The 22,945-nt window shown below is 43.7% G+C and overlaps 1 protein-coding gene across 5 annotated transcripts in view; it reads right to left on the reverse strand.

The window, feature by feature from the left end:
• Positions 1 to 3,610: 3,610 nt before the first annotated feature.
• The window catches only part of ptbp1b (polypyrimidine tract binding protein 1b), a 35,449-nt gene continuing 16,114 nt past the window's right edge, over positions 3,611 to 22,945 (reverse strand). For 4 of the 5 annotated variants that reach the window (XM_067595973.1, XM_067595969.1, XM_067595970.1 and 1 more), the window contains 13 exons: positions 21,543 to 21,603; positions 20,931 to 21,103; positions 20,594 to 20,740; positions 20,311 to 20,439; positions 19,716 to 19,826; positions 19,399 to 19,576; positions 16,031 to 16,108; positions 15,629 to 15,771; positions 12,926 to 12,959; positions 10,860 to 10,952; positions 10,530 to 10,746; positions 10,212 to 10,289; positions 3,611 to 7,059 (listed from right to left, as the gene is read on the reverse strand). In XM_067595973.1, coding sequence (XP_067452074.1) covers positions 6,927 to 7,059; positions 10,212 to 10,289; positions 10,530 to 10,746; positions 10,860 to 10,952; positions 12,926 to 12,959; positions 15,629 to 15,771; positions 16,031 to 16,108; positions 19,399 to 19,576; positions 19,716 to 19,826; positions 20,311 to 20,439; positions 20,594 to 20,740; positions 20,931 to 21,103; positions 21,543 to 21,555 — 1,527 coding nt within the window. In that variant the 5' untranslated portion in view covers positions 21,556 to 21,603 and the 3' untranslated portion in view covers positions 3,611 to 6,926. The remainder of the gene's footprint in view (positions 7,060 to 10,211; positions 10,290 to 10,529; positions 10,747 to 10,859; positions 10,953 to 12,925; positions 12,960 to 15,628; positions 15,772 to 16,030; positions 16,109 to 19,398; positions 19,577 to 19,715; positions 19,827 to 20,310; positions 20,440 to 20,593; positions 20,741 to 20,930; positions 21,104 to 21,542; positions 21,604 to 22,945) is intronic. The other variant, XM_067595972.1, reaches the window with a different exon arrangement.

A 22,945-nucleotide genomic window follows, 5' to 3' on the forward strand; every position in this document is an offset into this window, starting at 1 on the left:
CTTTAACTACATCAAGCTCATAATACTTATGTACTTTTACTGCAATACTTTAACTACATCAAGCTCATAATACTTATGTACTTTTACTGCAATACTTTAACTACATCAAGCTCATAATACTTATGTACTTTTACTGCAATACTTTAACTACATCAAGCTCATAATACTTATGTACTTTTACTGCAATACTTTAACTACATCATCAGGTTCATTTGAAGCTTTTAGTTTGAACTTTTCTTCATTTCATTGCAGTGAAAACTCACTTTTTATAAAACAACAGAACATAAAATAACAGTGTGTGTGTGTGTGTGTGTGTGTGTGTGTGTGTGTGTGTGTGTGTGTGTGTGTGTATCAGTGTGTGTGTATGTGTGTGTGTGTGTGTGTGTGTATCAGTGTGTGTGTGTGTGTGTGTGTGTGTGTGTGTGTATGTGTGTGTGTGTGTGTGTGTTTTGGGGATTATGGTAAATCTCTCTGGAGGGTTTCAGCCGTGTGAGACCAAGCTGGCGTGCCGGCGTTTTCTTTTTTCCCACAATCCCTCTTTGTTTGGCGGCGTGTCGGCGGTTCAACATGTGAGAATAAGAAGACACGGATATGAACTTCCTGCAGTCTGTAAAGCTTCAGATCTTCTGAATGTGAAACTGAACGCTTCACTTGTCTCTTCTTCTTCTTCTTGTGTGTCAGTCCTCCTCTTTTCTTCTTCTTTATCTCTGAATAAGAATCAAACCTTTGATCGTCTCAGCTGCTCAAACTTTCCTCTCATTGTTCCAGTTTGTGAAAGCAGAAAACGCTTTAATGTTTTATATGAAACTGGAGATTTTAAAACAGCTGATGTTGATGATCAATAAACAAACATGAAGCTTTAAAATGTTTCTCTGGGTTTTAGTTTAATTTCAGCAGCTCGTCCAAAAATCTGAAGAAATTAAATATTTTAAAGTGACAGATTGAATCAGCTGATGTTAAAGGCTGAATGATCAGTCAGCTGTTTGTCTTTCAGTGTTTAGATGTTCATTTATCATTTAAAAGTCTGTTTTTATCACTGATACATGATTGAAGTCATTCAGACTGAAAACTTTCAGTTTCCTTTTTTTAACAAACACGTTTTAAAACATAAATTATTTCAATAATAATTTGAGTCTTATTTAGTTTTTCCACAAAAACATTCAGTGATGTCATTAAAACGTCTTAAATCATCATTAAAATGTCTTAAATCATCATTAAAACATCTTAAATCATCATTAAAACGTCTTAAATCATCATTAAAACGTCTTAAATCATCATTAAAACATCTTAAATCATCATTAAAACATCTTAAATCATCATCATCTCCTTCAGTTAATCTGTGAATCTTCATATTGTTGATGTTTCCTGCTTCGCTGTGATGTCATCGACCCTGCCGGTGCGTTCAGGTGTTTCAGGGTTGCTGTTGTTCTGCAGGAACTTTAAATAATTATCAAAACATCTTAAATCACAAATAAAGTTGTTTTTCATATTTTGTTTCTTGGTGTTGAAGAGCAGAAATAAACATTAAAGGACGAATTCACAGTTTATCAAGTTTAAACCAACAGTCAGTGTGTTTCTTGCTGTAATCATTCCTCCTGTTCATACTGACCATTAGAAGATCCCTTCATAATGACCTTACAATGGAAGTGATGGAGGACAAAATCCACAGTCTGAAGCTAATATGAAGCTTCAGCGTCCAAATGAGTCAAATCCAGTAGATATCTTTCAACGTTACAGTCTTTTTAGAGCCAAAGTTCCTCTTTTTGTTACTATACTTCCACCTGCAGCTCAACAGGAAACACACACAGAAAATAAAATAAATAGAAATGATTTTACTTTGTTCTTTATCAGTTGAATATTTATTGTTGTTTATAGTTTTTGGTAAATGAAGAATAATTTCACTAAATGTGTCGCAGTAAAACCTGATTCACCATCAAACTGCAGAATAATTTATTATTATTTATTATTTATTATATCGTGTTTCTTCAACACACAATAATCCATAACGATATAATTAAATTAACACCAGAAAATGAAGGGATGAATAAATGTAGCTGATAGTTTCATCAAACAACATAAAATAAATAAATGATTTCTACACATTTAACTACAGTTCAGATATTTTACAGCGTCTCGTTCTGACGGGTTTGATGTTTTCATGTCTCAGCTTGAAGTTCAGCAGATTCTCTTCTCCTGTTTTATGTGTGTTTGCTGCCACCTGCTGCTGATCAATATATCACTTCATACCAGTTCATATCAGTTTATACCAGTTTATACCAGTTAAATCACTGCACATCAACATGTATTTGGCAGATATTTGACTCAAAGATGACCTGCAGGTATTTTCCACCTCAGTGTTGTGTGTGTAAAGCTGGTGCATTGTGGGTAACGTATCAGGTTCAGTTCATTATGAGTTCAGTGACCTGAAGAGATAAAAACAAATAAACATTCAGCTTTAAATGTTTCAGATTCAGTTTAATTTCCAGTTCAATCTAAAGTCTGATTATTACATTCATATCTTCATCACCGCTGGACTGAAGTTCTTTGAGAGATTTATAATCTCGTAGTTTACAAACAGAAGTTTTGATCTGCAGCACAACAAGCTGTAAACAGAACAGCGTTACTGCACATGCTCAGTAGCGTCTGTCTTACACAGAACTACATGATGCTGTTATTAGTGTTTGGATGAAGGATCATGTGACCAGAGCAGCGGTGAGACTCACTGATATATCAGCTTCTATATAAACACAACGCTGGTCATCTGATCAGTTTATTGTTGGTTTGGATCCAAACATGAAGACAAAGATAGAAAATCAGCAGAATGATCCTTTAAAGACTGTGTGTCTGTTTTTATGGGATGTTTGTCTGTTTTGATATTTACTGACACATATATTCATCGTGTTGCTTGGAGAATCATTTTCATTATTTCTTTTTAAACTCATAGTTTTCTTTGTTTCTTTTAATATATTTATTGTTCAGACATAAGAAGAGAAAACATGACAACAGCTGAATGAAAACAACAAACACAACAAAACTAATGAAACAGATCAGCTGAGCGTCTGAAGTTAAACCTCGTCCTGGTTCCCACTTCCTCCACATGACGGGAGACGCTGAGTTAACTGATGATGTGAAAAGGTTTTACAGTGAAGATAATCAATAAGTATCAGTGCTGTATTGATTGAGGATCCTGATGTTCATACAAAACATTCGTTATTGGTTCAAAGGATGAAAATGTGAATGTGTCCTAGTGAATCTGGAAATATTAGACCATGTTTGTAATGTTTCCTGTTTTTAATCATGCAGAGATGAGTGTGTGGGTCCAGTGGCATTATGGGTAATGTAGGCGCCAGGTTCAGCTCTTTATTGTTCTTGCTTTTAACAAACATCCTGAAGTTTATTCTGAACTGTTTATTTGTCTCTTTATAGTTTTTATTTCATGGTTTAGTGTTTTTATGCTGCTTTGCATCAATAAAGATCTGAACTAAAGACGTGAAATGTTGAGAGGAAATGAGACATTATATTAGTTTTATAATTATTAGTAATATGAATGTTTTGCTGCTGTCAGCCTGACAGACAGCGCAGAGGGAAAACAGACGACTCAAGGCTTCAGTTTTAGATAAAAAGTGATTTAATCTGTTTTTTCCTTTGTGACACAAACAGTGTAAGGCTCAGAACCGTCACACACTTTAATCAAAATATACACGTTTCATCAGATATAAAACCAACAATCAGCTCTCAGACACTAAACTGTGGTATAAAACACGTATGTACAACCCGCCGCCCCCACCGACCCTCCACCTGTTACTGGTCCCATTCCCGCCTCACCTGAAGCTGCGTGATGCATTCAAGTCACCTGAGAGAAACCGTCCGTCAGAGTCTAACAGCGTCCATGATGTCATCGAACACTGACGTTCATGTCTGGACGACCGGATGAACTTCCTGTTGGGCCGATACTGACGCGCACTAGTTGATTGATTAGTTGAGGATTAATTTGTCCATTTTGATCATTTATTAACTGTTTAAAACTGTTTTAACACAAAGAATCTTCTCTGGCAGCAGCTTCTCACATGTTTCCAGTTTTTCATGATAGTAAACTCACATCTTTGTGTTTGTGATAAAATGAGTCTGAATATGTTCGACTGGGCTTCAGAGAATAATGATCAATACTTTATACACTGATCAATCATTGATTACTAAAGACAATAATGACCGTCCTGCGATGATGCAACAATACGAGCTGTTCCTCAGTTTGATAAAACACAACTTTACTACTAAAGAGCTCAATAGAAACTAAAACTATTAAAGTCTTCAAACAGAGTCCCTCTTCAGGACCAGGACCAGGACCAGGACCAGGACCAGGACCAGGACCAGGACCAGGACCAGGAGCAGCTGTCAGAGCAGATTTTGGAGGAAACCTGAACTTTCATTTTACAACATGCTTCACATAAACTGCAAGTTTGCTGCAGGATGTTTTTGGTCTTGAATTGGAAGCAGTGGTCCTACAGCTGTCGACTCTGACTGGACCAGGACCAGAACCAGAACCAGAACCAGAACCAGCGTTCAGCACTTTGAACCTACAGTCACTAACGGCTGCTGTATGTTGTCGTCCTCACAGTGAACCAGCTTCACTTTACGTTTTAGAAGTTTTATGAAGAAAAAAGTTTTGTGTGATTTAAAATAGTTTGAGTTTTTTGTCTGTAGGTTTAACACACAGTAAATATCTGCATATGAACGGATGGAGGAGTAAGAACCACCTCCTGTTGGTATTAATAGTTTATTGGGGATAATGTAGTTCTCAGCTTAAAAACTACAGTTCCCATAATGCTTTGGGGGATAGAGGGGATGAAGTCAGTATCATGGATGTATTACAGGAATGATGCTCTCAGCTCTCTGTGGTCAGCTGTGGACGTCTGAGCTCATAGTTGTTTACATTCAGGAGACGTCACTTCCTGTTCACGCTGTGACCATCAGACTACTTTCACTGGATCACAGACGCTGATTAGAAGGAAACATCTGCAGTTTATTTTTAGATATTTATAGTCACACTGAATCTAACAAGATGTGTTTCATGTCTGTGTTCAGATTTCAGTCCATTGGATGTAAAGGGTTAAAGAGTGCAATGGATTGTGGGATACAGAAGACGTCAGTTGTGTCTAAATTCAGGGAAAGACAGTTGAAGTTGTGAGTCTGTGGACTTGTTAGTAAAGGAGTCTGAACAGCAACCATCTAAACACTGAGCACAACATGTTTCTTTCCTAGGCGTCTTGAATGCACCACGACTGCCCTCAGCAGCTCTCGTTCAGACAGTGATGGAGCTTCGTCAGGTGGACATCTGAGCGGCTGGAATGTCGACGTAATAATATTAAGACACAGATGAACCAAACCAGCATCTTCTGGTTTCAGTACGTCTCTGGCGGCTGCGGGGTTTCTTCTCCATCGAGCTTTCATCGAAGAATAAAAAGGAATTAATGCCTGATGTACGACTCAGCGCTGCGTTGAAGGCACTCCACATAACATCTGGTTTTGCAATAAATTCAGACTGAAGTCGCACCATCAAGCGGTGGAGTGAATCCAGTGAAGCGGTCGAGAAATTAATTAAAACATTCCCACAGGAAAACATCAAGAAAGCCTAAACCTGTTCACCATCGTCTATGTTTTAGTCCTTAAAACCAGAAACCTGAGGCAGGCAGATTTGTTTGCATCTAAAAGGCCGTTTTTGGTTTCAGCTGTAGTGGATTAAAAACTTATAAATAAACCGTTCAGAGAGGCAACAAGACAAACAAGACAAGCGAACATCGTGATGCACAAATCCATCAGAACACTACGGAAACAAAACAACATTCGTCTGCGGATTGTAAAAGGCAACAGAGCGCCGAGAGGAACCGTCGAGCTCGCAGACACCAAAACCCAACAAATAAAAGTTTAGGAATGATTAAAATATTGCTACAATATTTGATTTGAATAAAACGTGATTGCATACATGAAAATAAAATGAATCAAAAGAAATAGGAAAAATAGAATTGCATCTAGGACTAAAGACCCAGCAAACCCGCTAAATCAGAATCAGTTCACATGTTTGATGCTACAGTAACCAGCAGTACAAAACACTAACATAAAGGACTGGAAAACAACACCAATAAAATACACATAAAATATGGATATATCTGTAATAACATCTCATCAACAGTAAACATTTATCAACTGTAAACTTGCTCTTTGCCAATTTACAGAGGCATGATGGGAGATTTATTTTACATGTCAAAGTCGAGGTCATTCCTGGTCGTTCAGGAATAAGGCACAGGGATCATCTGAAGGCCAAACCAGGCCCGTCTGAACGAGGCCTGGTCTAAGATCTGACAGCCGAGGGTAAATCCATGACTTCCCAAACACTGTCAGAGCTGATATTTTACAGGCAGAAGTGTTACTTCAAAAGGGGAACGATTAGAGAAGAGGAGCAAGGCCACAGGAAATAAAGTGAGAGCTGGGAATCTGAGATTAAAGAGTTAAGTCAGAATTTGAAGAACTGAAGTCAGAATTTTATTTTAAATAAATCAGAATTGACTTCAATTCCTTGATTTAGACATTAAAGTCAAAAGGCATGAGTGGCTAAAAGTTAACAACTTCACAACAAGAAGGCAAGAAGGAATTTCCAAATGTATTCAAATACTTCTTCAGTCTTCAAATTCTGACTTTAGTTCCAGAATTTTGAGATTAAATGCAAAATGATGACTTCTTCGGACTTCTTCCTAAAGTGACCCTAAAACCTCTGAAGGCAAAGAACCAAAAATTAGTTTAAAAAATAATTTAACTTTACACCAGACTTCACGGTGGTCTCTGCAGACGCGTTGGAATGATCGGAGTGTAGTGGACACCACTGACTCCGCTCTCAGAGGAGCGTGGAGGATTCAGATGGTGGAGTCTGAGGCTCAGATGGAGGACTTGGAGAAGGAGACCCGAAGGTGGTGGTTCTCTCCCAGGTCATGGTTGTGAAACTCTATGAGGGACTCGATTGCCTCCTCCACTGAGCCCATCTGGATCAGAGCCATCTTATGGTCCTTCCTGAAGGAGAGACCAACAGGATGTTCTTAAAACACCGTACAGGAAGTCTACAATGTCACATGACTAAATAACAGTAGAGAGAGGGGCTTCAGGGCAGGAGTGAAGGCTACAGTGCCAGCTGGAAAGCCTTAGGACCAGGATAAAGGCATTGGGTCATGGCGAGGACATGGGCTTGAGGGCAAGGATAGGGGCTTCAAGACAAGGACATGGACTTCAGGACCAGGACGAGGACATGGGCTTTGGGACAAGGATAGGGGCTTCGGGACAAGGACATGTGCTTCGGGACAAGGACACGGGCTTCGGGACAGGGACACGGGCTTCGGGACAAGGACACGGGCATTGCGACAAGGACATGTGCTTTGGGACAAGGACAAGGGACCAGGACATGGGCTTTGGGACAAGGCCACGGGCTTCAAGACAAGGACATGGACTTCGGGACAAGGATAGGAGCTTCAGGACCAGGACAAGGGCAAGGGCTTTGGGACAAAGACACAGGCTTCGGGACAAGGATAGGAGCTTCAGGACCAGGACCAGGACAAGGGCTTTGGGACAAGGACTTGGGCTTCAGGACAAAGACACAGGCTTCAGAACAAGGATAGGAGCTTCAGGACCAGGACAAGGGCTTTGGGACAAGGACATGGGCTTTGGGACAAGGATAGGGGCTTCAAGACGAGGACATGTGCGTCAAGACAAGGATAGGGGCTTCAGGACCAGGACAAAGGCTTTGGGACAAGGCCACGGGCTTCAGGACAAGGATAGGGGCTTCAGGACCAGGACAAGGGCTTCAGGACCAGGACAAGGGCTTCGGGACAAGGACATGGATTTCGGGACAAGGACATGTAGGGTTTTTCCATTGGCACTTTTGGCCGCGCTGAGTCAAACCATGCCACGTTGATTCGTGTTTCCATTTCCGAGTCACGCCTGAGATGGACCATCTCCAGAGTCGGGCCAAAGCAGACCCAACCCGCCTCCAAGTGGGTTGCAGTGACGTCTCCCCAACCGCGGCCAACCCGTGACGACCCCCCTTCTCCCCCTCAAACAAGCTGTGTTGCGCAGCGAGACTCAACTCATGTCTGTGCTGGAGACCAGAGAGAAAGACGTTTTTAAAAGCCTCGGTGTTCAGCTCTCAGTATTTTTGTAGCTTCTAACTGAATCTCTTTGGATTGAAGTTTAGTTTCTTTCCTGTGTCCGTCTGTACTTTCAGATATCTGCTTTATTTTACTGTTTCCTGATCGCAGTTTAGTTACTGCTGATGAAAACACATTTCCTGCTGCTGCTACTTCATATTAAAAGCTTTTAATTAACAAAATAATGGGGGACTTTTATAGTGAAGAATTTATAGAAACTGAAATGTGTTTATCTACCATTTTACAGCTGCAACTTGACCACTAGTCACAACCGTGATGTATACAGCCCACTGCTTTCAACGAGCAACAAGCAACATGCGCGTCATCAGTTAAAGACATACCTGCACCAAGTCAAACTGAGTCAAACCAAGCTAGCACATGTGTATGGAAAAGACCTAATGGGCTCCTGGACAAGGACATGGGCTTCAGGACAAGGACATGGGCTTCGGGACAAGGACATGGGCTTTGGGAAAAGGCCATGGGCTTCAAGACAAGGACATGGACTTCGGGACAAGGATAGGAGCTTCAGGACCAGGACAAGGGCAAGGGCTTTGGGACAAAGACACAGGCTTCAGAACAAGGATAGGAGCTTCAGGACCAGGACAAGGGCTTTGGGACAAGGACACGGGCTTTGAGACAAGGATAGGGGCTTCAAGACAAGGATAGGGGCTTCAGGACCAGGACAAGGGCTTTGGGACAAAGACATGGGCTTCGGGTCAAGGACACGGGCTTCGGGAAAAGGACATGGGCTTCAGGACAAGGACATGGGCTTTGGGACAAGGACAGGGGCTTCAGGACAAGGACATGGGCTTCAGGACAAGGACATGGGCTTCAGGAAAAGGACATGGGCTTCGGGACAAGGACATGGGCTTTGGGACAAGGACAGGGGCTTCGGGACAAGGACATGGGCTTTGGGACAAGGACAGGGGCTTCAGGACAAGGACAGGGGCTTCGGGACAAGGACATGGGCTTTGGGACAAGGACATGGGCTTTGGGATAAGGATAGGGCTTTGGGATAAGAACAGGGACCTCAGCTCGGGCATGAAGGGGAAAAATGAGGGCTTCGGGCAAGGAAGAAGACTTTGTTTCAGGGCAAACACAGGGACTTCAGAACTAGGAATGGAACTAAAAAGGGCAAAGACAGGGGCTTTGTAGTATTAAAGGCTTCGGGACAGGGCATAAATGATTATTTCAGAATAGGGCAGGAGGAAGGACTTCAGCACATGGATAAAAGCTTCAGGATATGAACGAAGGTCTCAAGGCAAGCCCAAAGACTTTGAGGGGGAAGGATGAAGGCCTTAAGGAAGGATGGAGGGAAGGATGCAGGCTCTGAGGGAAGGATGGAGGGAAGGATGAAGGCTCTAAGGGAAGGATGAGGGGAAGGATGAAGGCCTTAAGGAAGGATGGAGGGAAGGATGCAGGCTCTGAGGGAAGGATGGAGGCAAGGATGAAGGCTCTAAGGGAAGGATGAGGGGAAGGATGAAGGCTCTAAGGGAGGGATGAGGGGAAGGATGAAGGCTCTAAGGGAAGGATGAGGGGAAGGATGAAGGCTCTAAGGGAAGGATGGAGGGAAGGATGCAGGCTCTGAGGGAAGGATGAAGGCTCTGGGGGAAGGATGAGGGGAAGGATGAAGGCTTTGAGGGAAGGATGAAGACCATAAGGGAAGGATGAGGGGAAGGATGAAGGCTTTGAGGGAAGGATGAGGGGAAGGATGAAGGCTTTGAGGGAAGGATGAAGGCTTTGAGGGAAGGATGCAGGCTCTGAGGGAAGAATGCAGGCTCTGAGGGAAGGATGAGGGGAAGGATGAAGGCTTTGAGGGAAGGATGCAGGCTCTAAGGGAAGGATGGAGGGAAGGATGCAGGTTCTGAGGGAAGAATGCAGGCTCTGAGGGAAGGATGAGGGGAAGGATGAAGGCTTTGAGGGAAGGATGCAGGCTCTGAGGGAAGGATGGAGGGAAGGATGCAGGCTTTGGGGCTGGACAGGAACTTGAGGGCAAAGAGTACAGACAGGTAATGAATAACTTACTGGAAGAATTTAAAGGCCTTGACCATGGCTCCTGAGCTGGAAAACAGCAGTTTGAGGTCATCTTCAACCACAGAAGGGCTGCAAAAACAAACAGACCATTAGATCTGAACGGCAGGTTTGGGCACCTTCACACAGTGGGTTATTTGTTTACTAAGAAAGAAAAATGATCCAACTACATTTTGAGACGAAAATATAATGTAGCAGATGACATTACCTGTACCGCATGTACATAAACCACATACTGAGTCTGATTTGAGGAATGTTGCGGGTTGTACTAGTTTGACAGGCCAGGTGTTGCTAAGGGGATGATGGACTCACGGGATGTTGGAGAGGTGTAAGGTGGCAGAAGGGGGGAAGATGTTAGAGTAGTTTTTGGAGCCGGGCTTCTTGAAGCGGTGCAGGGGGGAGTTGCTGTAGTCTTTGGTCAGGCCCTGGTCCTCGTGGCCTTCACGGGGAAGCTGGACGCTGGTGTGTTTGGACAGCGTGATGCGCAGAGGCTTCCCATGCAGTCGCTGGCCGTTCAGGTGACTCATGGCTGCAAACCAGACGGGTGGAGAACGCTGCTACAGTTTCTGACTAGATAATTTAACCTTTCATTTCATTATTTATTTTGGCAGAGGAGCACACGGAGCATGTGTAAGGTGTTACCTAGCTGAGCCTGTGTGCTGTCAGACATCTGAACCAGAGCGTTCTCCTTCTTGTTGAACAGAATCTTGACTCTCATCACGTCACCATAAACACCTTTACACACATCCAGAGAAACACAACAGGTTACCTTTTACATCCTTAACGGGAAGCGATACAAACATGATAACCATCAAATAAAGCTATGTCCATTAAACCCGACAGGAAGCTGTGTATGAAACTGGTCTGACTGCAGCCTGCCGAGCCAGTGACCCTTGGTCTTATGGTCAATAAAAGAGAAAATTTAACTGAATATTGGAAAAGATAAATGGCCTTTAAAGACACAGGGATGTAAAACCTGGAGGTGAAGGGAGAGGCAGCAGTGAGACGCTGCCATCAGAGACACTAACAAATTTGTGAATTTAATTTGGAAGGCGGGAATTCCTGAATGGTTATACACAGGAAATGCAAGTGAGGAAATTAGGGGTAAGGGTCAGAGAAAATTAAAATGGCAGATTACACTGTGTAGGAACTATGAATTATGGGAGTGTTGACTAAAAAACCAAGAGCAGCTGATTCAGCACTGAGGACATGCAAACTGAAAGAAACCCGACATGCAAACTCAAGAACTGACACTCAAGTTTACTGAATGAAGATGAAATTCACAATAAATGCAGCTCCTCAGAGTTTACTGAACGCAATGTCTCAGACAGTTGGTCAGGTGCGTACAGGTTTAACAGTGAAACTAGTGTTGTCCTCTTTAAACCATGGCTTAAAATGTTAAACTGTGTGGGTGAAGTGTCATCTGATAAATGGAAGTCACATCCACACTTTTAGTTTCTGAGATTTGCCTCCAGCCAGAAAAAACAGAGGTGAATGAAATTAAGGCTGCAGCTTATTTCCAGCATCGTTTTTGGCCTTTATTAGACAGTCAGCACAGAGAGAGACAGGAAACACGGGGAGAGAGAGGGGCATGGCTGGGAGTCGAACTATGGACGTCGCAGCCATGTGGCGGACGCCACAACCATTAGGCCACCAGGGCGCCCCGCTTATTTCCATTATCGATTAGTACACAGATTATTTTCTTGATTAATCTTTTGGTCTGTAAAATGTTAGAGAAATTATGATGGGTACTTTTTACTGAGTCCAAGTTGTCACTGACAGCTGACTACTATATAGATAATCAAAATAGTTGCTGGTTAATTTTCTGTTGATCAACTAATCAATTAACCAACTAATCAATTCAGGTCTGACTCAGGTCAGCACTGAGTACCACTTGTAAAAATATCAAGATGGTCAAATGTACAGACACTGACAAATGAAAGGAAAAACTGACATAAAGTGTGTCAGTAAGGTGTTGGACCACCAGAACAGCTTCAGAGCTCATTATTGATCTTACAGTCTCTGAACATCATTGATCATAAAGATCTTCCTCATGTGGTGCTGTGATGATGATGCTGGGTTGAGATCTGGTGACTGTGAAGGTCATAACATGATTCACATCATTCACTGTCATCCTGGAAGAGACCACTCCCATCAGGATAAAGCTGATCCCTCACAACTACTTTGTATTGATTAGCAGTGACCTTTCCCTCTAAGGGCACAAGTGGACCCAAACCATGTCAGCATAACAGAGCCCCCAAACCCCCTCACTGTAGGGGTCCAGCATTCAGAGCTGGACCAGACCCCCTCACTGTAGGGGTCCAGCATTCAGAGCTGGACCAGACCCCCTCACTGTAGGGGTCCAGCATTCAGAGCTGGACCAGACCCCCTCACTGTAGGGGTCCAGCATTGTCAGTTTGGTGCCAGTGTTGAAGGACTCACCTTCACTAAACGCACCTGATGCTACTTTCTGATGAGCCTCAAGTCTTTTTACGTGTCTCACTATTAAACATGAACTCATGTGAAACCGCTGAGCGGAGAAGCTGCAAATATTGTGAATAAACTCAAATCAACACGCAAAAACCAGACAAAATCAGCAGACACTCATTTTCATTTAACAAACAAAACAAAAAAATGAAATAAAAAGAGGAAAAACAAACAGGATCTTAAATCAGAACAACCAGGTGGTACTGATATTTCAAACATACCGAAGAGAATAAAGAGGCAGTGGGGCGTAACTCTCTTTAAAGACAGCAGAGAAGGCAGCGGAGGGACAGGACAGGTAAAGGTGGGAGGGCAGGACAGGTGGAGGGTCCGAGGCGTTTCCATGGCAACAAATTAAAAGGAAAAAAAAAGACAGGTGAGGGGTCAATCAGAAGGTTAATTACCTTTGGAGAGGAGGGGGCAGATAATGTCAATATGAGGCGAACAAATTCACACATGACTGGACAGGTGAGTGTGTGTGTGTGTGTGAGTGAGTGTGTGTGTGTGAGTGAGTGTGTGTGTGTGTGTGTGTGTGTGTGTGTGTGTGTGTGTGTGTGTGTGTGTGTGTGTGTGTGTGTTGAATGTGAAGGCATTAAAAACTCATTACAGGAAGTGAGAGGATGAGACACAAAGGTAAAAACATCATTAAATGTCTGACATCACAGAAGAAGAAACAGGAGGTCAAACTGGACTGAAACGATAATGATGATGATGACGATGATGATGATGATGGACGACAGCCAATCAGGAGGACACACTGATGATATGTTTGTGATGATGTAACAGCTGGGCATGCTCAGTAACCTCTCACAGCAGCTGAGGATGAGGAGGATTCACTTCCTGTACCGCCAGACTGAGGAGCTGCTACAGATGATGTTTATCATGAAGCAGGTCCGGATCAGCTCTGACACGTTTCCCCTGCAGGAACTTTCACTGGGACCCAGGAACCATTTCAGGGACCAACGTTCAAATTTAGCTCCTAGTGCAACAAAGTCCCTATTGTGTCTAATGGTCCAGGAACGACTGGTGCAAAGGTTATGGTGTTTTAAGGAAAGGTTCATGATTGTAAAGTCTGTCTGAAAGCAACAGTCAGGTGCCCACATGGACTTAGTCCGTACTGGCCCTGCAGAGATCCCGTCTTCCATCACTTCCAGTGAAGTGATGGAGGTTTCAACAGCCTGACTTAGACAAACAAAGTGAGTATTTTCTAAAGTTACAGACTTTCTTAGCATATAATTCTGTTGTTATCCCTCCTCTGCAGTTTAGCATGGAAACACTGTACGGAAGCACAAAGGAAATTTTGTACTAAAAAGACAGTAACTTTAAGAAAATACCTACTTTATTTCACTGACATGGCCTGTTGAAGCCACATGTTAGCTGGAGATACATTTTTAAATACATCTGGCACAAAATGAGGTAGATTTTGTCTCCCGTAACTAACATTGGAGAAGCTTTAGGATTAATCTTTTAATATCCAGTATGAACAGGAGGAATGATCACATCTCTTTACTGTTCATACGGACACCTGACTGCTGGTTTAAGTCACACTTGAAAAACTGTGAACCCGTCTGCTAAAGTTAAGTAATGTTCTTGGTCTCCTGATGAGTTTTATAAGATATTAAGAGTCAACGTGTTTTTTCCTAAAAAAACAAACAAACAAAAACTTCTGATTTCATTCCTTGGTTCCACTATTTGTTGAAAAGGAACTATTTGATGTTTAGTTGTGTCAGTATCCTCCACAACAGAGTAAACCTGCCATGTTTGACTTTACTAATGAATGAAGAGCATTACAAAGTCCGCCTCTAAAGTTCCTGTACCTGTGGAAAGTAAAACTTCCATCAGAGCAGGACCTGTTTTTAAACCTGAACTCTCCTACAGGAACTATATTTAACGCAGGTTTAGTTCCTGAAAAGGTTCCTAGTCTCCGGGTGAAGGTCCTGCAGAGGAAACACTCTAAATCATCAGCTCACTGATTAGCAACAGAAAGAAGAAGAAACTTTCACACACTAAGTCATTACCTCTGCCACCTCCAACACTTACAGGACAGTCAGTACAGTCGGTGCGTCAGTACAGTCAGTACAGTCGGTACAGTCGGTACAGTGGGTACAGTGGGTACAGTGGGTACAGTGGGTACAGTCGGTACAGTCGGTACAGTGGGTACAGTGGGTACAGTGGGTACAGTCGGTACAGTGGGTACAGTGGGTACAGTGGGTACAGTCGGTACAGTCGGTACAGTGGGTACAGTCGGTACAGTCGGTACAGTCGGTACAGTGGGTACAGTCGGTACAGTCGGTACAGTGGGTACAGTCGGTACAGTGGGTACAGTGGGTACAGTGGGTACAGTCGGTACAGTCGGTACAGTGGGTACAGTCGGTACAGTCGGTACAGTCGGTACAGTGGGTACAGTCAGTACAGTCAGTACAGTGGGTACAGTGGGTACAGTGGGTACAGTCGGTACAGTGGGTACAGTGGGTACAGTCGGTACAGTGGGTACAGTGGGTACAGTGGGTACAGTCAGTACAGTGGGTACAGTCAGTACAGTGGGTACAGTGGGTACAGTCAGTACAGTGGGTACAGTGGGTACAGTGGGTACAGTGGGTACAGTCAGTACAGTCAGTACAGTGGGTACAGTGGGTACAGTCAGTACAGTCAGTACAGTCAGTACAGTGGGTACAGTGGGTACAGTGGGTACAGTGGGTACAGTCAGTACCAAAGACAGCAGGTTTGTATACAATCAAACATCACAAATGTTTACTGAGAATAAAAACTCACAAATCAAGTTTGAGATTGTGTTTTTAAAGGATGTATTTTAAATGTTTTTAGAGGTTTACTGGATGCTTTGTGAACATCTGTTTCAAATTGATGATGGTGATGATGGTGATGATGATGATGGTGATGATGGTGATGGATTGAGCTGAAGCACTCACCTCGGGGTTCAGGTTGCTGACCAGCAGGACACAGTGTCCAGCAGGGATGGGGGGGAATCCCAGCCTGGTGGCCCCGGGGAGGGAAAGGGAGGCCAGGGCTCCAGGCAGAGCGGGGACCGTCAGGCCTGGATAGGGGGAGGACACTGGGAGAGGTGAGACGAGTGAACAACACTTCAAAATCTGCAGGAGACGCCCGAAACTCATCATACCACAACAGGATCTCATCCTCAATAAACGAGACTGTCATGATGTGTGATTAATTACAACAACATGTTTTCATGATATCGCCATGATTTACATGTAAATCTTTAGTCATATCTACATCGCCAGCAGGGCTGGGACTATGTACTGGCAGCAGGAGAGACGTGACCCTCTGCAGGTTAACGTGAACCTGAGACTCACCTGCTGGCTGGATGGTGAAGGTCGGCGGGAAGGCGTGAGTAGCTCCGGCGTACGGAGACGCTGAGATGATACCTGGAGCTGCAGACAGGTGAGACACTTGAGTTAGAGGTTCAACTCATCATAGTTTATATCAGGTGTTTTGATGTGACCGTTATCATTTTTTAATTTGTTTGTTGTGACGTGATTTTGGATTTTACTGCTCTGTTCTATGTTTTTGGTCCTTTAACATCTTGAGACCATGTTTGTTTTCTTTGTGTATTTCTGGAGCATTTTTGTCTTTTTACAGGAAATGAGGGAAGAGAGAGAGAGAAGACATTTCAAAGTAATTTCACAGCAGCAGAATGTGAATAAATCCTCCAGGATGTGAGAAGGAGAGTAACAGGAAGTGACTTTTCTGTGTATTCAGAGTTCCCAGGTTACATTCTGATCCTCACTTTATTTTCTTATAAAAGATCATTTCATCAGTTTTGGTGGAAAGATGTTCCTGAAGTTCTTTGTTCTCATTGTTTTTATTTTATTGACTTTAAAAGACAAAGTTAAGATACAACAGTTTAAAACTGACATTGGGCAGAAGTATTCTCAGACTAAATAAAACTGTTTCATGCAGGTTTAACTTGCAGTTGGACTTGTTTCAGCCTTTGGCTCCATTGTTTTTATTGTTAAGTCATCATTTTTGTTTTCAAAGACCACTTTTTATTTAGTTTCAGTCTTGTTTTGAATGTGGAAAAAAGGGCGGGAAGCCTGTTTAAATGTCTGATGTTGGATCTATCAGCTGATAATCAATCAGCAGCAGGAGGACGAGACGCTGCAGGAAACTGTCATTTCATTTCACAGCTTTAAATGTTGACAGACAACATTTTACGCTGTAACATCCTGAATTCAACCGATAACATAAATGAGAATGAAACGATAAACACATAAAATATGTTGCAATATTCTGAGGTTGCGGTGGTGTTACGGTTGTATTCTGAGGTGGAGGTGGCGTTACGGTTGTATTCTGAGGTGGAGGTGGTGTTATGGTTGTATTCTGAGGTGGAGGTGGTGTTACGTTTGTATTCTGAGGTTGCGGTGGTGTTATGGTTGTATTCTGAGGTGGAGGTGGTGTTACGGTTGTATTCTGAGGTGGAGGTGGTGTTACGGTTGTATTCTGAGGTTGCGGTGGTGTTATGGTTGTATTCTGAGGTCGCGGTGGTGTTACGGTTGTATTCTGAGGTTGCGGTGGTGTTATGGTTGTATTCTGAGGTCGCGGTGGTGTTACGGTTGTATTCTGAGGTTGCGGTGGTGTTACGGTTGTATTCTGAGGTGGAGGTGGTGATACGGTTGTATTCTGAGGTTGCGGTGGTGTTACGGTTGTATTCTGAGGTTGCGGTGGTGTTAAGGTTGTATTCTGAGGTGGAGGTGGTGTTATGGTTGTATTCTGAGGTCGCGGTGGTGTTACGGTTGTATTCTGAGGTGGCGGTGGTGTTACGGTTGTATTCTGAGGTTGCGGTGGTGTTATGGTTGTATTCTGAGGTGGAGGTGGTGTTACGGTTGTATTCTGAGGTGGAGGTGGTGTTACGGTTGTATTCTGAGGTGGAGGTGGTGTTATGGTTGTATTCTGAGGTGGCGGTGGTGTTACGGTTGTATTCTGAGGTTGCGGTGGTGTTACGGTTGTATTCTGAGGTGGAGGTGGTGTTATGGTTGTATTCTGAGGTGGCGGTGGTGTTACGGTTGTATTCTGAGGTTGCGGTGGTGTTACGGTTGTATTCTGAGGTTGCGGTGGTGTTACGGTTGTATTCTGAGGTGGAGGTGGTGTTACGGTTGTATTCTGAGGTCGCGGTGGTGTTACGGTTGTATTCTGAGGTCGCGGTGGTGTTATGGTTGTATTCTGAGGTGGAGGTGGTGTTACGGTTGTATTCTGAGGTCATGGTGGTGTTAAGGTTGTATTCTGAGGTCGCGGTGGTGTTAAGGTTGTATTCTGAGGTGGAGGTGGTGTTATGGTTGTATTCTGAGGTCGCGGTGGTGTTACGGTTGTATTCTGAGGTCGCGGTGGTGTTACGGTTGTATTCTGAGGTTGCGGTGGTGTTACGGTTGTATTCTGAGGTGGAGGTGGTGTTACGGTTGTATTCTGAGGTCGCGGTGGTGTTACGGTTGTATTCTGAGGTCGCGGTGGTGTTACGGTTGTATTCTGAGGTTGCGGTGGTGTTATGGTTGTATTCTGAGGTTGCGGTGGTGTTACGGTTGTATTCTGAGGTGGCGGTGGTGTTACGGTTGTATTCTGAGGTTGCGGTGGTGTTACGGTTGTATTCTGAGGTCGCGGTGGTGTTAAGGTTGTATTCTGAGGTCGCGGTGGTGTTAAGGTTGTATTCTGAGGTCATGGTGGTGTTAAGGTTGTATTCTGAGGTCGCGGTGGTGTTAAGGTTGTATTCTGAGGTCGCGGTGGTGTTACGGTTGTATTCTGAGGTCGCGGTGGTGTTACGGTTGTATTCTGAGGTTGCGGTGGTGTTACGGTTGTATTCTGAGGTTGCGGTGGTGTTACGGTTGTATTCTGAGGTTGCGGTGGTGTTATGGTTGTATTCTGAGGTGGCGGTGGTGTTACGGTTGTATTCTGAGGTTGCGGTGGTGTTACGGTTGTATTCTGAGGTTGCGGTGGTGTTACGGTTGTATTCTGAGGTGGAGGTGGTGTTACGGTTGTATTCTGAGGTCGCGGTGGTGTTACGGTTGTATTCTGAGGTCGCGGTGGTGTTATGGTTGTATTCTGAGGTGGAGGTGGTGTTACGGTTGTATTCTGAGGTCATGGTGGTGTTAAGGTTGTATTCTGAGGTCGCGGTGGTGTTAAGGTTGTATTCTGAGGTGGAGGTGGTGTTATGGTTGTATTCTGAGGTCGCGGTGGTGTTACGGTTGTATTCTGAGGTCGCGGTGGTGTTACGGTTGTATTCTGAGGTTGCGGTGGTGTTACGGTTGTATTCTGAGGTGGAGGTGGTGTTACGGTTGTATTCTGAGGTCGCGGTGGTGTTACGGTTGTATTCTGAGGTCGCGGTGGTGTTACGGTTGTATTCTGAGGTTGCGGTGGTGTTATGGTTGTATTCTGAGGTTGCGGTGGTGTTACGGTTGTATTCTGAGGTGGCGGTGGTGTTACGGTTGTATTCTGAGGTTGCGGTGGTGTTACGGTTGTATTCTGAGGTCGCGGTGGTGTTACGGTTGTATTCTGAGGTGGAGGTGGTGTTACGGTTGTATTCTGAGGTTGCGGTGGTGTTACGGTTGTATTCTGAGGTGGCGGTGGTGTTACGGTTGTATTCTGAGGTCGCGGTGGTGTTACGGTTGTATTCTGAGGTCGCGGCGGTGTTACGGTTGTGCTACTAGTGTTTCTCTGGTTACGAGGGTCTTACTGAAGGCTGTAGCCATGGCCGGGTGCTCCATGACGGGCTGGCTGTCTCCGCTGGGCAGGTCTGGTCTGGTGAAGTCGCGGCTCTTTTCGTTGTTGTACTTAACGTTGAGGCTGGTGAGTTTGGAGAAGCTGATCCTCAGAGTGCAGCAGCCGTTATAGATGTTCTGTCCATCCAGAGACTGAAACATCCATCAGTACTAGTTATTAATGACAGGAAACAGCTCTCTACTCTTTATAATTACAACATTCTACAGACGTGTTCTCTAACGTTGAAGTATTTTTCTGTTGGCGGTGTGACCAGCAGGGGGCGACACTCACCAGTTTAGCTGCCTGTGCGGACGCACCGTCGCGGTATTGCAGCAGAGCTTGGAACTGACTGTTCTTGGTGAAGACTATGATCCTCAGCACAGTGCCGAACCTCGAGAAGATCTGAAGACAAGACGGCATCAGAGTTTAATGGATCAGACTATTAGAGTCAGGTTTATTTGAAAGTGAGACGGTTTTCTCCTGACTAGTAACATGATTGGTTTGTCCCACGTCCACCCACAAAGGATCCATGAATAAAACCGTACAAAGAAGCAAAAGAAACAGTGATGGAACCCCGATGTTAGAAAAAGTACAGAACAAAGACACACCGCTCAGATTATTATCGGGTTTTGTAATTAAAGACCTGAATCTGTGTAAATGGTAAAAAATGTTCATCACAAAAAAGAAAACCAAAAAGAGTCCTAGACATTCTTCCACAAACAAGAATTATCAGTTCAGAATAATCTCACTCTTCTAAACACAAACTAACTATTGATTAATGTTCAGATCTTATCCACGTTATTTCCAGTCTCACGATATCGTACATGAATCATGTTGGAATGTATTTAGCTTAGTTAGCCTGGCTCCGTCTAAAGCTCACTGTTACCTGGCAGAGGTCGTCCAGGTTAACGGGGTAGACCAGGTTCTCCACCACCACTCGTAGCACTGTACTTGGAGCCGCCGCAGCCGGGTCTACATGGGACACACTGAGGGCCCGAAGAGCCGCCTGGGCCCTCTGATTGGGGGAGGGAGAGGACAAACAGCTTATTCAAAGAATCTGGAATCGGTGAGCTGTTTGCACTAACAAGAAAGTCTTCATCTGTTTTTAAAGACATGCTAACACATGCTAACAGTGGCTAGCAAAGCTAACAGTAACAGTGAGGAGTTACCTCCTGGTTTGGGGAGTTGTCGGTCTTCAGCTCCTTGTGGTTGGAGAACTGAACGTAAACAGGGTGGTTCCTGATGAAGGGCATCACTGTGGAGTAATAACCCACCATGTTCTGAGCTGCTTCCTCCGAGTTCATCTCTAAGAAGGCCTGAGAGGACAGCATGACGGACACGGGATACAGTTCAGAGCAGGACGACATGAGAGACCGGGACAGTTTTACAGCACAAACAGAACGTGTTTCATCTTCTTCATCGTCTCTGGATTGAGGACAGTCCTGTACACCAACACGTGTTACCAGCTTCCACTATGTGATGTCATACAGGTGTGTGTGCAGTCACCTGGTTCTTGGCTTTGAGCATCAGCAGGTTGGTGGCGTCTCCGAAGGGCAGGCCGAGGCTGATGACCTCGGTCTCGGTGACGTCGTTGGGAAGCTTGCGGATGTGGATGACTCTGGACGGCGCCCCGGGACCTCTTATGTCACCTTTGAACTTCTTGCTGTCGTTGCCATTGGCTACAGAGGAAACAGCAGCAGCATCATGAGGACCGCTTCACCACGGAGAAAATGATGCTCCCTTGTAAAAATACTTTTCTTTAACTAATTCAGAAATGCCACGTTTCAAGCCAAAACTGGCTCTTCATCACATACAGCGGCGTCTGAATCTCACACTCATAACTGATGACCATCAAAACCAAATATCACATCAGTTTATTACAACTACAGCTCCATGTGGACTGGATCAGTGTCTGTAGAGGCTGAGTTAATCATTATCTGCTGGTCATGTGTATGTGGATCCATATTTGTTGACATTTAGTCAAATAGTCTCCATTAAAAGTCCTGTGAATCAGCTGTTAAAAATGTTCTCATGGAGTTTACTGGTAATGACATCAGAGATAATGATATTCTCAGGAAGTTTCACACTGAATGATAAACGTGTTTCATATGGACTGACCTGTGGTGCTCATGATATACGGGCCGTTGGAGACGCTGGAGAAAAGCTCGTCAGATCCTCTCTGAAACAAACACAACGACAGATTTACCTCCACTGACTGACACGCTTTTACAAATTATAGTTTATTTGCAGAGAAATATAGAAATAAAACTGCATCTTATTAAGCCAACAACTGAAGGGAAATGAGTTTCTTCACCTCAGTTTACTCTGAAATACTTTTAAAAACAATAAAACATGAATCCTGTGCAGCTCAGACTGAAACACAGCAGCAACTAGTGATTATTATGATTATCGATGAATCTGCTAAAGACTGTCGATAGATATTAAAGTTACTAAAGTTATTAAAGTCTTATAAGACAAAATAAAGCAGAAAATCTTCATATTTCTGAGGCTTGAATCACATTTCTGTGAAACATAACTTAAATACTAACAGGAAACGGTGAAGTTATTTCCCAAATGCTGCTACTAAGTGTCACTAAAAACACATTTTACTGTCAGCGAGGGCTGCTGACTTATTTTCATTATTGATTAACCTGCTGATTAATTTCTCAATAACAGATTCACTGTTTTGTCAATAAAATGTCAGAAAAAAGTAAGAACATACAAACTTCCACAGACGGATGAGATGTGTTAAAACCATCGACACCCCCCCCCCCCCGCCCCCCCGACTCTCACACACACACACACACACACACACACCCGACCCCCCAGCAGGCAGCCGGCTGACTCTACTTCCTGTTCTGTGGGGCTCAATGAACAGCAGATGTAGATAAACAGGCTGAGCTTCACTTCATTCAGCAGACAGTCAGAGACTCAGACAGTCTGACACTTCAGTCACATGACACGATGACATCATGACATCATGAACACATTATGAGACAAAGACTACTCATGAGCTTTGCAGCTTTACAGCCGTTTCACATCCATTTTGGATGTTTAGGGAATCTTTGTTATGGTTTTCCAGCACAACAGCACAACACCCTCAATAATAAACATAATATAATAAATAATTAACAAAAAATACAATTATCACCTTCCTAACAACGTCAACAAAAATGTTTTCTAAGCTTTGTGAAAGTAGAGTTGATGGTGGAGTGCTTTGGGTTGTACAGGTGTTCCTAATAAAGTGAACGTTAGACAGCAGCAGATCAGAAACAGGAAGCTTCTTCCTGAAATATGAGCTCATAGAAAACAAATCAGAAATGAAGACCGAGGCGTTATTCATTTATTTATTGTTATACATTTTCTTATGGTTATGTTGCTATAAATGTGTTTATCATTATTATTATTAGTGTATTAGTGTGAGTGTGGTCTCAGAGGAGACAGTCAGATCATGTTTGTGCAGGTGGAACCTGATGCTGTTGGTCCTCAACAAAGCAGCTCAGATCTTCTTACTGATCCTC

This window comes from Thunnus thynnus, chromosome 8 (assembly GCF_963924715.1).
Source record: "Thunnus thynnus chromosome 8, fThuThy2.1, whole genome shotgun sequence".
Classification (NCBI taxonomy): Eukaryota; Metazoa; Chordata; class Actinopteri; order Scombriformes; family Scombridae; genus Thunnus; species Thunnus thynnus.